General features: G+C 42.9%; 1 protein-coding gene across 10 annotated transcripts in view; it reads right to left on the reverse strand.

The window, feature by feature from the left end:
- Window positions 1-16,253, reverse strand: part of CEP170 (centrosomal protein 170) — a 104,773-nt gene that overhangs the window by 31,052 nt on the left and 57,468 nt on the right. For 5 of the 10 annotated variants that reach the window (XM_059677337.1, XM_059677339.1, XM_059677336.1 and 2 more), the window contains 3 exons: window positions 13,380-13,543; window positions 12,900-13,193; window positions 1,232-1,381 (listed from right to left, as the gene is read on the reverse strand). In XM_059677337.1, coding sequence (XP_059533320.1) covers window positions 1,232-1,381; window positions 12,900-13,193; window positions 13,380-13,543 — 608 coding nt within the window. Of the gene's footprint in view, window positions 1-1,231; window positions 1,382-12,899; window positions 13,544-16,253 lie in introns of all 10 variants that reach the window. The other 5 variants (XM_059677341.1, XM_059677338.1, XM_059677340.1 and 2 more) reach the window with 2 other exon arrangements.

Consider the following 16,253-nt stretch of genomic DNA (forward strand, 5'->3'; position numbering starts at 1 on the left):
TCAGATTCCTATATTATCATTGATTACATTTCCTCATCCTATATAATAAAAGGCTAATATGCAAATCAACTGAATGGCAGAACGACTGGTCGCTATGATGCACACTGACCACCACCAGGGGTAGACTCTCAACGCAGGCAATTACTATGCTGGGTGCTTTATACACCTTATTAAACTCCTGGCAAACAGATTTATTAAAAACTAGTAGCTCTGTGCACGAATCCATGTGCCAGTAGCTTGCCAGTAGCTCACTGTTGCCCTCCAATAGCTCTCCGCCTGCTGCCCCGCCCTCCTGTAGTTCCCTCCGCCCTGCCCCCCCGCACCCCGCTATAGCTTGTTGCCCTGCCCCCTTCTGTAGCTCTCTGCTACCTGATTATAGCTGCTGCCCCACCCTCCTGCTGATCCCTGATCCAGTCGTTACACAGTATGACCATTTGCATATTACATCTTTATAATATAGGATACCATTTGTAGAGATGAGAAAACTGAAGAAAGAGAGGGGAAGTGACCAAGTCAGAAGTGGCAGTTCTGGGATTTGAACTCGGGTCTTTCCGCCCTGACATACCATGCTGACTCTATAACCACCTTCACTAAGCCATCCTTGACCAGTTTCACTCTTCTCTAATGACACTGCCTGAGGTCACAAGTTGCATCTATCAGGCATGCCCTCGCATAGGTTTCCATTCTGAATCGTGACCTCCGAGAAAGTATGAGCCGTGTATATTGCTTGTTTTCTCTAATAATGCCAATTAGAGAAGCGAGCGTATAGCTCATTCACTGCTTACTGAAAGCTACCATTTTCCCTCACTGACAACAGAATAATAATTTGAAAGAACACAGTAAAAGAACAGAAACAGAATTACTGCATGATGGCTTTGGGCTTTTGTTAGAAACAAATACCTTGGGAGGATTTCATTTTTAGGAGTCTTGTACAAGGGGACATATACATAACTTAATATCATTAAAAATGATGAAGCCGGGCAGCGTGGCTCAGTGGTTGAGCGCTGACCTATGAACCAGGAGGTCACAGTTCGATTCCCGGTCAGGGCATCGATGCCTAGTGTGGGGCATGCAGGAGGCAGCCGATCAATGATTCTCTCTCATCATTGATGTTTCTCTCTCCCTCTCCCTTCCTCTCTGAAATCACTAAGATTTTGTTTAAAAATTATTTTTAAAATGACTGGAATTCACATCTGTGCATGAAAGAGGTGAAGTCGAGGGCAGACGGTACCTCCGTATTGTGAAAGCCAGGCGTGCCCAGCGGTTTCCTCTCCTCCATCATCACTGCGGCCGAACCGAGAGCCCAGTCTTTTATCAGGTCTTTCTGCTTCTCATTGATAACAGGCCTGTTATAATCCTGACTGTCATCCACTCCAAACACCTAGGGGGAGAAGATCATGTTATAAATGAGAAGTCAGGTTAATATGTGAATGCTATCAGTAACTTCAGGGGCAAATAAAGATATTCTAAATTAATTGCAATCACGAGAGCAAACTTGTTTAATGACGAGGTAATATCCACGTGGAGAGAAAGCTGGGCCGTCAACAGGGCAGTGGCAGCTCACATTAATGTAAGTGTCCTTTCTGAATGTTTAGCAAATGTACTGTTTGCTACTAAGAAATATTCAGGAGGTTACACGTCACTTGGTAAAAGATGTCGAGAACATTGTAATCATGCAGAGTTAAACATACCACTTCTTGTTTCAGTTTGTGTCTTTGTTCTCTTATTGTTGAGAAACAATAAATGCATGATGGATTTTATGTGTTCCTTCCTCACAAATGTTTAACATTTACATACATGAATTAAATTTATGCATATAACTAAGTTCCCAAATAACAGACTTGATTGTATTGTCTTTGTATAGGATATAGCATGATTCTCAAACTATATGCACCTAAAAATCACTCACAGGCCTTTATTTGAAATGCAGATTTCTGGGTCTATCACACTGATTAGCAGATTTTGAATAAGCAGACTGTCTCTGGTGGACACTTGAAATATTCTAAATACAGAGACCAACAATCACGTGCTTTTAAGGGCAGGACCTGAGTCTTACTAATTTTCTTGCTCATAATAGGCCCCCATTTTGCCAAAGAAACTGAAGAAATGTTAACTACATAAACTTGAACATTCCATAGTCTCTACTGTGTTCTCAATGCTTATTAGTTACAGAACTCAGTCGTGGCCCTGATTACAAAATCAGGAAAAATATCCTGTGTGTGAATTAACACTTTGTAGAAAGGAGCTTCAGAACATAACCAAGGGGACTTCATTCTGTTTTAAAAGGGAAAAATACCTTTGTTTAAGGTAATTTCTAGAAAAGTGTGTAATGATCATACAAAACATCTATCTGTTAAGTTCTGAAGTTCACATGTACTAAGGCAGATGTCAGGTTTTCAAAATGACTAAAACTTGGGAATTTTACCACTAGATGGCCTCATTACCTAGTATTTAGTTCAAATGTAACTTTAGTTTCAAGAATTATGATTAATAGTTTCTTGAAACGTTCAGTATTCAAATTATTTTTGCTTTAAGAGCAGTTGGTAACTTGGGTTGGTGAACACACAATACAACATACAGAGGATGCATTATAGCAGTGGTTCTCAACCTTCTGGCCCTTTAAATACAGTTCCTCATGTGTGACCCAACCATAAGATTATTTTCGTTGCTACTTCATAGCTGTAATGTTGCTACTGTTATGAATCGTAATGTAAATATCTGATATGCAGGATGGTCTTACGCGACCCCTGTGAAAGGGTCGTTCGACCGCCAAAGGGGTCGCGACCCACAGGTTGAGAACCGCTGCATTATAGGATTGTATACCTGAAAGCTATATAATGTTATTAACCATCATCCCAATACATTCAATAAAATACAAAAAGAACAAATTGTATATTATCACATTCAGATCAAATAGGAACTTTACTTACAATTGGAAGCACATAGACAGAAGGGACAAGCCTGCTTCATTTCGCTAAACATTGGAATTAGTTTAACAACAAGAAGCAGGAAATACTAAGTATATTTTTCTATGTGCTCTGCCTCTGACCCCACTTGAGCAGAAGGCAAATCAGAGCTCCTCCAGTTATTTGGGCTGTCTTAAAATTTAAACATTTTCTAACTCAAGTCCCTCATCTCCCAATTTACTGGTTTATCTCCTTATTTTCATCATTACTACTAGAAAAAAAAAAAAGCCAACTCAAGTTGGAAAGTGGAAGATAAAAATAGCCACGTGTGATGATGACCTGCATGTTGGATCTCATTGGCATAACTTACAAGTTACCTCGATTTTCTGATTTGCTGATTTTAATGCTAATCATAAGATGGATTTCCAAACCTTGATTGTCTCAAACATCTAAGCACCAGCAGTTTCTAATAAAATATAATCAATCTCTCCAAATCACTTCTGACACTATTTTGAACTGATAATGGAGGACAAAGACAAACACAAAGTGGTAATGCTTTTAGGAAGGAAGCTGAGCTGTATAGAGAGTACTCAAATGCCGGTCTATGGATTCCCTTTAACCCACTGGAGATGCTGTACATATATCTGTCAGAGAAGTAACTTTTATTTATTTTCCAGACAAGTAATGAGCCTGAAGGACCACTGCATGGGGAAAGCAGCCTTCGAGGCGCATCCCCATATTTTTGCTAGTGCTTTGAGAAATTAATGAGAGCAATGCCAGGCCAGCTGGAAATCCGTATCACCATTTTTGTGTGTAGGTAGAGAAACATCCATTTGTGATAACTTGCATGAGAAAGCAAAGAGGACATCAAAAGCTAACACTGTCTTCATACTTTAAGGGTATTACACTTCTAACTGCATTTTAAAAATTCAGAATTCGGTGGAATAAATGGTTCTGAATGCTTACCAGAGAATTTGTATGACCTATTTGTAATCAACTTTTAAATTTAAAATTCAGACAAAATTGTTAGAAAAAAACGAGCTCAGAATGGAGGCAGGAGAGATGTTTTATAATTCATCATGGTAACAAGTGCTCAGAGCAGAATACTACTCACAATAGTCAGAAGGCAGAAACAACCCAAATGTCCATCAACAAATGAGTAAATAAATGCACACAATGATACATTATTTAGTCACAAAAAGGAATGAAGAGCTGACACGCGCTACGTCATGGATGAACCTTCAACACCAGATGCTGAGTGGAAGTAGCCAGTCACAAAAGGCCCCATACTGCACGATTCACTTTCTATGAGATGTCCAGAATAAGCCAATCCTTAGCCCAGAAAATAGACGAGGGGTTGCCAGGGGCAGAGTGAAGGAGGGTCAGGAAGTGATTGCCTAATGGGAGTGAGATTTATTCTGGGGGCGATTACAATGCCCTGAAATTAGACACTGCTGAGGATTGCACAACCTTGTGAATGGACTAAAAGCCAGTGAAATGTACACTCAAGTGGCTAAAATGGTGAATGTTATGTGAATTTCCCCCCAATTTTTTTAAAAAAGGCACCATCTGGCTTTATTCTTCCTTTTACTTCTATTGAATAAAACCATGTTCTCCAAACGTGTGTCCTCTCCCTGAATCCATCCCGTGTCTTTGATGCCTCCCACTCCCGGGGAGTTACAGCCACAATCTCTTCCTTTCCCATCAGCGCTCAGCATTCTTTTTCTAGACCCTTCTTTCCTATCTCCAAATGATGCTCACTCTGATGTTCCTATAGTTAACATGTCCAAATTCCCTCCTTTTCATGGCTCATTTCCTGGTCACACATTCCTTCCTTCCATCCCTAAAATCTGGCTGCTCATCTACCACCCTCTTCTTGCCAAGATCCTTAGTGCTAAGTCATTAGTGAGGAGCTGCTAGAAACTCAAACGCATCTCTAGTCTCCTACCAATCAAGGCGCTTCCCCTGAAACTTGCACATTTCTTCTGACACAACCTACACTCTTTTGCACCTTTCATACTATCAGAAGCTAAGCGAACACAGGCTTTAACCCATACATTTCAACAAATTACTTTAGGATCAAGGTAGAACCTAGTTTCATAATACAGGATAGTCTGTTCGTGGAGGCCTGGTGAGATTGGATCCATCTATAAATTCATCAAAATAAATTAGCTAAGATAAAGCTAACCACATACATATATTGATAAAAATGAAAAAGCGTATCAAATTTTTCTTCTCATTCATATTGAGTGTGAAAAAAAAAGAAACTGAGTGTCTACTACATGGTAGGCACTGTTCGAGGTACAAGAAATACAGAAGTGATCAAGACAAATAAGATCTTTCTAGAAAGGACGGACAGAAAATAAACCAGCTAGTGATGAGTTCCCTAACGAAAATAACACATGGCGATCTGATGGGGATCCGCAAGGGGAATGCGGGCGAGAGAGCGCCTCTGGGGAGCGGGTCGTGCGGAACACAGGGCAGAGCGGCCCAGACGGGGCACAGCCCGACAAGCTCCCAGCCAGGAAACTAACAGATTTCACACAGGAACAGGGACAAGGGAGTGGGGCAAACCTATTAAATCTTAAGCTTCTGACTGGGAAAGGTGCGGTTCCCTGGTGGAGCTTTGGGAGGTAACAGGGCAGAAAAGGGTTCCCACACTTAATAAGAAGGACTTGGGGTGCCACGTAGGGGAGGGGAGCACCAATCAGAGTGACCAAAAGTAAATTCTCCTGATAAAATAATTTTTACATATTTTTTTATTGATTTCAGAGAGGCAGGGAGAGGGAGAGAGGGATAGAAACATCCATGATGAGAGAGGACCATTGATCCGCTGCCTCCTGCACGCCCCATACTGGGGATCAAGCCCGCAACCTGGGCATGTGCCTTTGACCAGGAATCGAACTGTGATCTCCAGGTTCATAGGTCAATGCTCAACCACTGAGCCACACTGGCTGGGCACCCCAATAAAAATATTTGAAAAATCACTTAGTGAATAGGGGCCAAGGAAAAAGATTAGTATAAAGAAAGAAAAATCGAGCTGCCAGAATTTAGCTTTGCAGAAGCACTGTTTGCTCTGGCCCATTAACTCAGACTATTTCTGGACTGAAAGGAAGTAGGAAAAATATGAAGTTCAACTTGTAAAGTGGCCTGTTTCCAAGGTCCTCTCTCACTGTCCCAGGCTCTTACCTGACCTCCTGCCCCTTCACACATCTCATCACATCTCATTTTGTCTGAATGGATCTGGAGGGCGCTGCTTCCCGCTGGGTTCTGGCTGACACTGCCCACCTAGTTGCCTGTTATCCGTGGTTCCCTGGCTCTGGCTCTGGCTCGGATCCGGCCTAACATCTGCTGTAAACTTCAGGGCTTGGAGCATCACATCCCACACCACTCCCACCAGGCCCCAGGCCCCAGCACTGACTGCCGATGGGCTGCCTGACTCGCTGCTGTCGACGTGCCTTTATCCTGAGTCTCTGGTCTAGTTAGTCCTCCTGGTTCTGGATTCTTTCTCCTCTACCAGCTGCTGCCTCTAGAACCAGCACCGAGCAACAAGGCCCCTCGAGGGGAGGGAATGCACTCATCAGAGGCCTTGTGGGGAAGGCTGCTGCCACGATGGGCAGGAGTCAGATCTCAGCGCAGGAAAGTGTCTGGAAGAACTGCCTTATGGTATGAAACGTATGGAAAACAGAAATACTCCCCCTGACCCCCAAACACAGAGCCTGAGGCCCTCTACAATGACCATTTTTCCCCTGTTTATTTAATATTTAGCTTTCTGTGCTCACTGTAAGTTGTTCTCATTTAGCGTGGAAGGCTAGGAAGTAGCTCTGACCATATTCTCCCAGCAGCGTCTGTCTAGAGAGAGGAGTGGGGAGGGAAAAGGAACGGGTACTACTGATGCTATGGTGGGTTCTCTAGCTGTAACAGGGAGGAGTAAGGGGGGGGCTGGGGAGACCACTACAACTGGGGACGATAATTACCTTTAATCCAGCCGTCAACAGCACTTGCTTTAGCGCATCCGTGTAAGCTTAGATGTAAAACTCAAGAGATCTTTATAGAGAATAGGCATTTGTGTTAATACTATAAGAGGAAGAATTTGGGCACAGTGCATAAAATAAGATTACCTACTGATAAACACACAGCACAAAAATACCCACCAAATGCTGTAACCCTGGGGTTGGGGAAGAGCTCTCACTACCATTTCACTACAACCAGCACAGAAAAACACAGATCTGACATTTTAGCTTGGTCCTCTCTATTCTTTTTTTAAATATATTTTTATTGACTTCAGAGAGGAAGGAAGAGGGAGAGAGAGATAGAAACATCAATGAAGAAAGAGAATCATTGATCCGCTGCCTCCTGCACGCCCCCAACTGGGGATTGAGCCTGCAACCCAGGCATGTGCCCTGGCCGCGAATCAAACTGTGACCTCCTGGTTCGTAGGTCGATGCTCAACCACTGAGCCACGCTGCCCGGGCTTGGTCATCTCTTTAAAGAGATCCTTTTTAAAACTGTAGGCAACTTCTTCCAAGTTAAGATGCTAAGACAGATTCTTCTTTACACCCAGGAATACAACGCATTATGGGAAAACTGAAAAGGCATTCAGTGCTTATCATACCTAACTCTGGTGTATTATGTGACACTGTTGCTCACTCACTTTTTTAAAAATTCTGTTTCTGGTCCCAAGATCATATTTCTTTTATTCTTCTGTTTGATCTTTTTTCAGGCTTCTTTGTTCACACGTATTCCTTTGACCAGTGTTGGTGTTGCCAAGAACTTCATACTCTCTCTCCTCACGTTGTACATTCTTTCTAGGTGAAAGCATCTATTATTTTGCATTCAGCTACTCTCTAGTAATTCCCAAGTCGGTATTTCAGCCCAGACCTCTTATCGAAGATGGAGACATTTATATTCAACTGAATGTTGGCCATGTCAGCAGCTTTTAATTGCTTCTCTGCTTCGGGCCTTTCCAATTTTTAATCCATTCTTCACACCTCGGCGGTGATTAGATCATCACTGCCCTACTGAGAAGTTTTCAATGCCTCCCCACAGCCTTCAGCATAAAAATCTGGAGTCCTCGCTGTAATATACAAGAGCCGTCAAAGTCTAGTCCAAGTTCATCTCTCTAAAGGGAACACGGTCCTCTGAACACGTCTCCCAGCCTCCGTGCTTCTGGACACGTCTCCACATGTGGAAACCTGCTCAAACATGTGTGCGATGGGATTAATTCCACCTGTTTCAACATGAGCTCAGTTGGCATTTCAATTCAAGTTTTACTGAGAGCGTATAAAATGCCAGGCACCGGCAGTCATGGAGTTGATAACCGTGTGTGTAGATGGGGGGCGGAGGGAGAAGGGGAAGCACAGGACTTGGTTGGAAGGTCTGTAAGGAGGATTCTCTGAAAGGTCGGGGGGCTTCTGAGGGGACTTTATTGAAGGCGGCAGCCACTAGCTTGACTTTTCCAAACAAGTCTGATCCCCCGGGGTATTTTGCTAGAATATTTATGTTTAGTCTATAAAGACCCGGCCTTGTAGAAGCACATACTTTCTCAAGGATGCTTACTTGCCGATTGTATCTAGAGCAGGGGTGGGCAACCCCTGGCATGCGTGCCAAACATGGCATGCCAGTAACTTTTGCTGGCACGGGAAACCCTCTCTTATAATCTTCCATTTACAATTTTTTTCTTAATATCGACTTTATTTTTCAGATAAATTCAGTGCAGGTGCATCTTAGATAAATAATTTTACATAACATGTATACATTAAAAAATAAATGTATTTTTCATCATCATATCCTGTGTTTTTGTCGCTCGAATGAATTTTATTATTTCTTCAAGGTTCTTTACATATGTACACCTTAAGAGATATCAAGTAGGCGTAACATGTTCTCAAAAACTTAGGGTTGGCATGCAGAAGAATTTTGAGTCAGAGATTGTGCTGGTTTTGGCATGCACTCACAAAAAGGTTGCCCAACCCTGATCTAGAGGTTAATTTTAGTTCAAACTGTTAGGACAATAAAAGCCAAAGGAGGCAGGAGAACAAGGCGACTTGGCGGCGATAGCCAAGTAGTGCCTTAGCCTCTCTTTCACAGAAACGTGTGTTAGAGTCACCATTCATCCGTTGTTCAGGGTCTGCTGGTCAGCCCTGGCACGCGTGCGTGTGTGTGTGTGTGTGTGTGTGTGTGTGTGTGTGTGATGAGGGAGTGAGGAAGTGAATAAACAGGAAGTTATCCAAGGCATGTTTAACCTGAGAGTCCCTCTTGGGAGCTATTGGTACCCTTCCTCCAACAGATTATGTCCCTCAAAGCAGTCATTAGACTATCTTTATTCCTGTTTTCACTTGTGTAGTTCCATCCCTCTACATACAATTTTTTAGAAAATGGAAAATCTCTTCTAACACAAAGCCTGGCACACAGTTGGTGTTGAATAAAGATGGCTAACTAAAGCAGCCCTCAGACACGGAGAGCAAAAGGAAGGAGACGACATAAATGTCTTCAGGACCAAACAAATTCAGATGGACAGAGCCCATGGCCCAACGTCCACCCCGTGGACCCCACTTCAAAGGGAGAAAGAAACTGGATGGCAGAGCTTCTTGAGCAATTTGACACGATGCCTCTAGTTACGCCTCCCGGAGTTCGTGTGCCCTGATTCTGGCTCTTCCTGGTTTCCGTTTGCTCCACACCCACCAGTTACTTCTCCTTCGTCAGACACTTGATTCCCACCTCCCTGCTTGTGTTGCCAGAGCCTGACTGGCTGGCCTGGATTTGCCTCTGGCTGTAACCAGGGCCACTAGCATCTCAGCTTTTTCTTGGTCCTCACGCGCTAGTGCAGTGGCTCTTCTTCATCCCCACCGTTACTTTATCAGCTGTTTTCTGCTTCAACCAAACTAGGAATGACTGTGAATTACCTACTCAGACACATAGTGCCATGGCTCCCTTAAATGGATCCTGCTTTTAAATCTTGCTTTTCTCGCCCCAGCCAGTTTGACTCAGTGGACAGAGCGTTGGCCTGCAGATTGAAGGGTTCCAGGTTCGATTCCGGTTAAGGGCATGTACCTCGGTTGCAGGCTCCTCCCCAGCTGGGGCCTTGTCCAGGGCCCATGCAGGGGGCAACCAATCGACGTGTTTCTCTCACATCAATGTTACTCTCTGTCTTTCCCTATCTCTTCCACTCTCTCTAAAAATCAATGGAAAAATATCCTCAGGTGAGAATTAAAAAATAAATAAAAAAATTAAAATCTTGCTTTTCTCTATCCAGAGTGTGGCCATATAATTTGTCATTGAAACTAAGGCTGGCCCTGGCTGGTGTGGCTCAGTTGGTTAGGCATCTTCCCCTGCACCAAAAGGTCGCTGGTTCGATTCCTGGAGGTCAGGCATATGCCCAGGTTGCTGGTTTGATCCCCAGTAGGAGGTGTGCAGGAGGCAGCTGATGGATAGTTCTTTCTCACATTGATGTTTCTCTCTCTCTCTTCATTCCTCTCTCTCTAAAATCAACAAAAACATATTTAAACACACACACACACACACGCACACACACACACACACACCCTGAGCCTCTTTACAGAAGGAAAAAAGAGGTGCTTTTGGTCATTGCAGACAGCAGGTGGACGGACACCAGGTTAGGCGGGCCCCTCCATCAGTTTCCTAAGGGCCCAGCTGCTACAAGGACTTCTTTCTTGGCTCTCTGCTCCTCTGGCCAGGCCGCTCCCTGGCCCTGGAAGTTCCGCCTGGGCTTCAGATGGGCCCTTTCGGCGCTGGGAGAACTTTCCAGGCTTCATCAGTGCCTTGTGGAAAGACTCATATGTGGAAAGTTCTAGTAAGGGTGATAACATCTCTAAGCTTTATGGACCTCCTATTATAAGAGAGGCATTGTGACAAGCATTGTATATCATTTTATTGAATTCTTTGTATAACCCAGTGAAAGTCCTTTTATTTTAGAGCAAAGACAAACAGGCTTATACTCAAGGGCATATACTTGTATCTGTCGAGTGTAGATTTCATCCCAGACCTATCTGCCTGCAAATGTTCAAGTTCTTAAATACCGTAATATAATCCTTCACTGAAGTATCTTCTAATAGAGAAAATGCTAATCATTATAAATAAAAGCTCCATAAACCAAACAAAGGCATAAAATTGATAATAATCTGAATTTTAAAACTTCTTACCATACTCTTTTTTCAAAACTGATTCTTTTATTTTCTACTAGAGGCCTGATGCACGAAATTCGTGCAAGGGCCTTGGCCGGGGCCCCAGCCGCTGCCATGGCAGCAGGGGCCTCTGCCACCTCTGCCGCAGCCCCCGCCCACTGCAGCTTTGTCTGAAAGGAAGGACGTCCGGTCTAATTAGCATATTGTGCTTTTATTATTATAGATTAGACAGTATTTTAAATAGCAATGTACTTGTCCTCATAGAGGGAAATTATGAACTTTAAAATAATAGGAAAGAAATGTCATTATCAACTCCCAACGATGAAAATAATCCCAAATCCCCACGAGTCCTTTTCTATGCTCACACTGCGTCCTTAGGCTTCTTTTAATCTAATCATAAAACTCTGGTTCTTACTTGCCACACCTCTATTATCAACAACTACATAACAGCGCTCACATCGCATCCACCTCCTAGACTGATGGGTCTCCATCTCAACAGTAAAAGACACGGAGCATGTGCTCCTTAGAAAATGCACGCTTAGAAATTGCATACCTGCTCCACTGTAACTAGAGAGCCCACTCCGACATGGAAATAAAAATTGTGATATTAAAAGTAAATGTAAGTGGCCCCGCCAGCGTGGCTCAGTGATTGAACGTCTACCTATGACCCAGGAGGTCACTGTTTGATTCCCAGTCGGGGCTCATGTGTGGGGTGCGGGCTCAATCCCCAGTGTGGGGCGTGCAGGAGGCAGCCGATCAATGATTCTCTCTCATCATTGATGTTTCCATCTCTCTCTCCCTCTGCCTTCCTCTCTGAAATTAATAATAAAAATATATTTAAAAAACAATAAAAGTAAACATAACTGCCCTGGATCTCAAAGGGTTATCTTGTCTACCCCTGAAGGACCACTCTGTAAACTCATCATTTAAACTAGTGCATCTCACGGTAACAAGCATATGAACCACCTGGAGAGCTTGCTCTCAAAGCAGATCCGGGTCCGTGGGTGCGGGATGGGCCTGAGAGGCCGTCTTTCTAACAGCTTTCAAGCGATGCTAATGCAGTTCACACGCTGAGTAACAGGAACTTAACAAGAGACCAGCATTGGCCCAACGTAGGCTGCTATCTTCCAGGGAGTAAAACAAACAGCTCACTATAAAGTCAACTTTCCATCACCAAGAGCGAAATTGAGGAAAACTACTTTTTAAGCCATACAGCAATCACTGGACACATTGACCAGTAACATGAAAACAAATCTGAAATGTAAATATTCAGCATGGCTGGGCATACCCTCGCTCAGCTCCAAATACCACAAACAAACGGATTTTGTTTTCACACTTTTTTTCTATCACCGAAGATAGAAATGAAAAGACATTAAGAAAATAAGAAAAAGAACAAAATTGATTAAAACATCTATTTTCATCTGCTTCCAACATGAAGTAGTAGGCAGGAAACCTATGATTAACTATTATCAGCTAACATTTATGTTTATATCAACAGTCATAGCAATCTGTTTTTTGTATAGTTTTTTTCTTTTAGTTTTTAAATGTACGCAAAACGAGAATGGTCAAAGTATACTATTTAAAAACCCTATCTTAAATGTAAAAATGGTAATAGGTCCTGACAATTTAAATGTACAAGGACTTTACCTATGAAACTCAGGCAAATTCAGAACATCAGCAGAATAACATCAGAAAGCATTTGGTCTTATTGCTAGTCTCACAGTTTCCCTAACAAATCCTAGGGTCCCAACACCACTGCCTGCATGAGACCGTCTCACGCTGACTCCGCGGTAATTTCCGCAGTCAAATCCACCCCCCAAAACTAGCATCGCCCCACGATTCGGTTATTTACCTTGTCAATCATTTTTCTTGCTTCCACTTCCTCACTGTTGGGATTCTCTAACTCAATGGTATAAGTGCCCTTGTCACTTTGGTCATCATCATTATCCTTTTCAGAGGTAGCAGAGGGAGCTTGGTTTTTTAACATTTTATCCATCTCCTGGCTCGGTCTGTGCCCAAGACTCCCTGAACTTCTTAACAAGGCAGCTGGTAGGAAGGGGACAGGCACGGCGGGCTCCTCTGATTTCTGCTTTAACAATTTCCCATGTGGAACACCATGCCCCCCTCTGCGGTGCGCAGAGCTAGTCTGTAAAGACAAAGAAACCACTTTGGCATCTGCTGCTGGAGATTGGGGTTTTGCAAGTTTTGCGAGTGGCGCGGAGTAAGTCGTGTCCTCACATGAGACTCCCGCACTCTGAGTGAGAGAACAAGACCTTCTCTTGCTGGGACTGTCTCCATCAGAGAATGCAATCATACAGGCGGTGGGACTTACGACTGCCGGGTCCTGGTGCTTGTCCGCGGCCAGGGCCTTCTGCAGCTTCTTCTGTTCCGAATGGTGGCGCCTTAGGTGCTCCTCCAGCGTGGCCCGTTTGCTACAGCGCCTGTGCGCCCCAGCGTTTTCGGAATCGCTCTGGGTACCATCATCGTGCTTATTTCCTGGACACAAAAGAGAAACGGCATCATAGAGAAGGGCAAAGTCCCCGGGGAAAGTAAGACGCATGCACAAAGGTGCCATTTGTTTTGCCCCCTTCACCATTCAACCCGAAGTCATATGTTCTTTCCAGTAACAGGCTCTGCAAACTTCCCTCGACTGCAAAGCTTTCACTCGAATGTCGCCAACCCACAATGAGGCCCTGTATAAACGACTGAATAGGCCTGTCTTTCTTTCTGGAAATTTTAACTTTAGGATGATGCATCAGTGCATTGACAGATAAGCTATGTGACAGCATCCACGATAATCTGTATTTATAACATTAAAAAACATGAATCCTACCTTCAAACCTTATACTTTATTTAAGCAATCAAAAATGCGTTTCCAGAATTAGTGAGGAAGAGAAAGGAAAAGGGTGATTCTACTGAAATGCTTTATCCTTACACAGGAAAAGAGAATACACATGCCATAAAAAATGTGATGAATCTTAACTTTTCCACTAATGAGTGTACAATTATTTACAAATATCTTTTTAGCTACAAGAATTTTTGCAAATCTGCATTTTGAGCTCTAAACTCTGGTGGCTTCCGAGTTAAATTAAGCATGCTAAAGGCCTATCTATAAAATCCTATATAAATCTAACACCTACTGGGCAAATGGCATGGTGCTAAATATAACCATATAAAAAAGTTAAGTTAGAATATATTGGAATTTTGAAATATCAAAATGTAAAACTATGACAATTACTTGACTTTTCACTGATTTGAATTCTCATTACCTAAATAAGAATATTACAACAGTCAAATAAGTATTATATATATGGCATAAAATTATTAGAAAGTCAAGAGTTATTCTATGCATGTTTAAGATCAACTCATAAATGAGGGCTTTTAGAAGCTATAAATGAATCTATCAACCAGTTGTGTTCCAAAGTTTCCAGGACTAAATTTGATTTTTAAATTGTCCTGGACCACAAATGTAATCAGAGTACTTGCTGAAGAACATGGCATCGAAGAAAATGATGAGCAGAACTGAGACTGGGAGGCTGGGAGGGACAACACACATTTGTCCGGGGAAAGTTGTTTCATATTCACGGGCTGGTTCTAATAAATTAGAAGCTACCGTAATGATTTAACACAAGAAGACAGCTGTAAAAATGTGGTGCATAAACGCAGCGAGAAGACTCAGGAGGGTGAAGAAACTAGGCACGGGAAGCCCAGGGTGTTAGCAAGACCAAAAGGAGGGGTTTGGGGAGATCTCCCAGCGCAGGGATGGTGAGTACTATAAACCTCAGATATGACAACAAATCTGAACCTTTCTTCCAACTAGTAACTATTCAGAATGCAATCTGAAAAGAAAACACACACTTGTTTAATTAATAGGCTCCCTGCCTCAGGTAACTAAGCTACAAATTCAGGATAGCAGATGGGATTAAAAAAAAAATCCCACCAGATCAAATACAAAGCTCATGAAAAACATGACCTTTTTCAGCCTATCTCACTGTCGCAGTGGGCTATATTGAAAAGAAATCCAGTTTGTAAGAGCTGGATGTTACTAACCGCCAATATTTCCTGCATAATAAATGCAAAAAACTAAATCACACACGCACAACACCCAAACAGCATCTTAACAGAATTTAGTTCTTGTACCAACATATGAAATTTGGCACATAAGTGGTGTCAGGCCCTTTCAGTATCTTCTCTTTAAGTTATAGCTTAAAATTTTTCTTTTTCTTTTTTTAAATATGTTTTTATTGATTTTAGAGAGCGGGGAAGGGAAAGGGATAGGGAGAGAAAGAGAAACATGGATGTGAGAGGAACATTGACTGCCTGTCTCCTGCATGCCCCCCACTAGGGATAAAGGCTGCAACCTGGGCATGTGCCCCTGACCGGGAATCGAACCGATGGCCTCGGGGCACATGGGTCTACACTCCACCACCGAGCCACACTGGCAGGGCTAAAATGTCTATTTGAATGTAAACGTCAGCTATTTTCTTTTCTGGAAAATTTATTATTTCTCTTATATTTCTCAGTGTCACACAAGGTGAACATCTGATCAGAACTGCAATCTCTGTTTTCACTCAACAAAAGAACCACTAGGGAACCCTCCTCCCCTAGGTTTCCTCCTGTCTGTCTTGCCTGTCGCTGACTGTGCCTGAATAAGCGGACTGTCCCTTTAAGCATTGGGGGGCAGGCTAGCTGGACCAAGCCAGCAGCGTGGCCAAGAGGAGCAGCTCTCCTAAAGGGTGAAGTGTATGGGCTTTGTGAACATTCTTTGCTTCACTGTCCCAAAGCGCGTGCACTTTACTCTTGCAGGAGCAAAGTTGTTGTGTTTTTTGGTTTTGTTTTGCCTACTTTCAAGTTTCTGACTCATCTAAACAGTTGCTGAAAGTTTAGTGAATATAAAATTATTACTATTTGCTGTCATTACATTTATGTGGTTAGAGCAGCCGTGGGCAAACTACAGCCCGCGGGCCGGATCCGGCCCATTTGAAATGAATAAAACTAAAAAAAAAAATAAAGACCGTACCCTTTTATGTAATGATGTTTACTTTGAATTTATATTAGTTCACACAAACACTCCATCCATGCTTTTGTTTCGGCCCTCCGGTCCAGTTTAAGAACCCATTGTGGCCCTCGAGTCAAAAAGTTTGCCCACCCCTGGGTTAGAGTCTAGGTACATAGTTTGACAGCCTAAAATGTGGAAAACCTTTAA

This window comes from Myotis daubentonii, chromosome 20 (assembly GCF_963259705.1).
Source record: "Myotis daubentonii chromosome 20, mMyoDau2.1, whole genome shotgun sequence".
In the NCBI taxonomy this organism is placed as follows: domain Eukaryota; kingdom Metazoa; phylum Chordata; class Mammalia; order Chiroptera; family Vespertilionidae; genus Myotis; species Myotis daubentonii.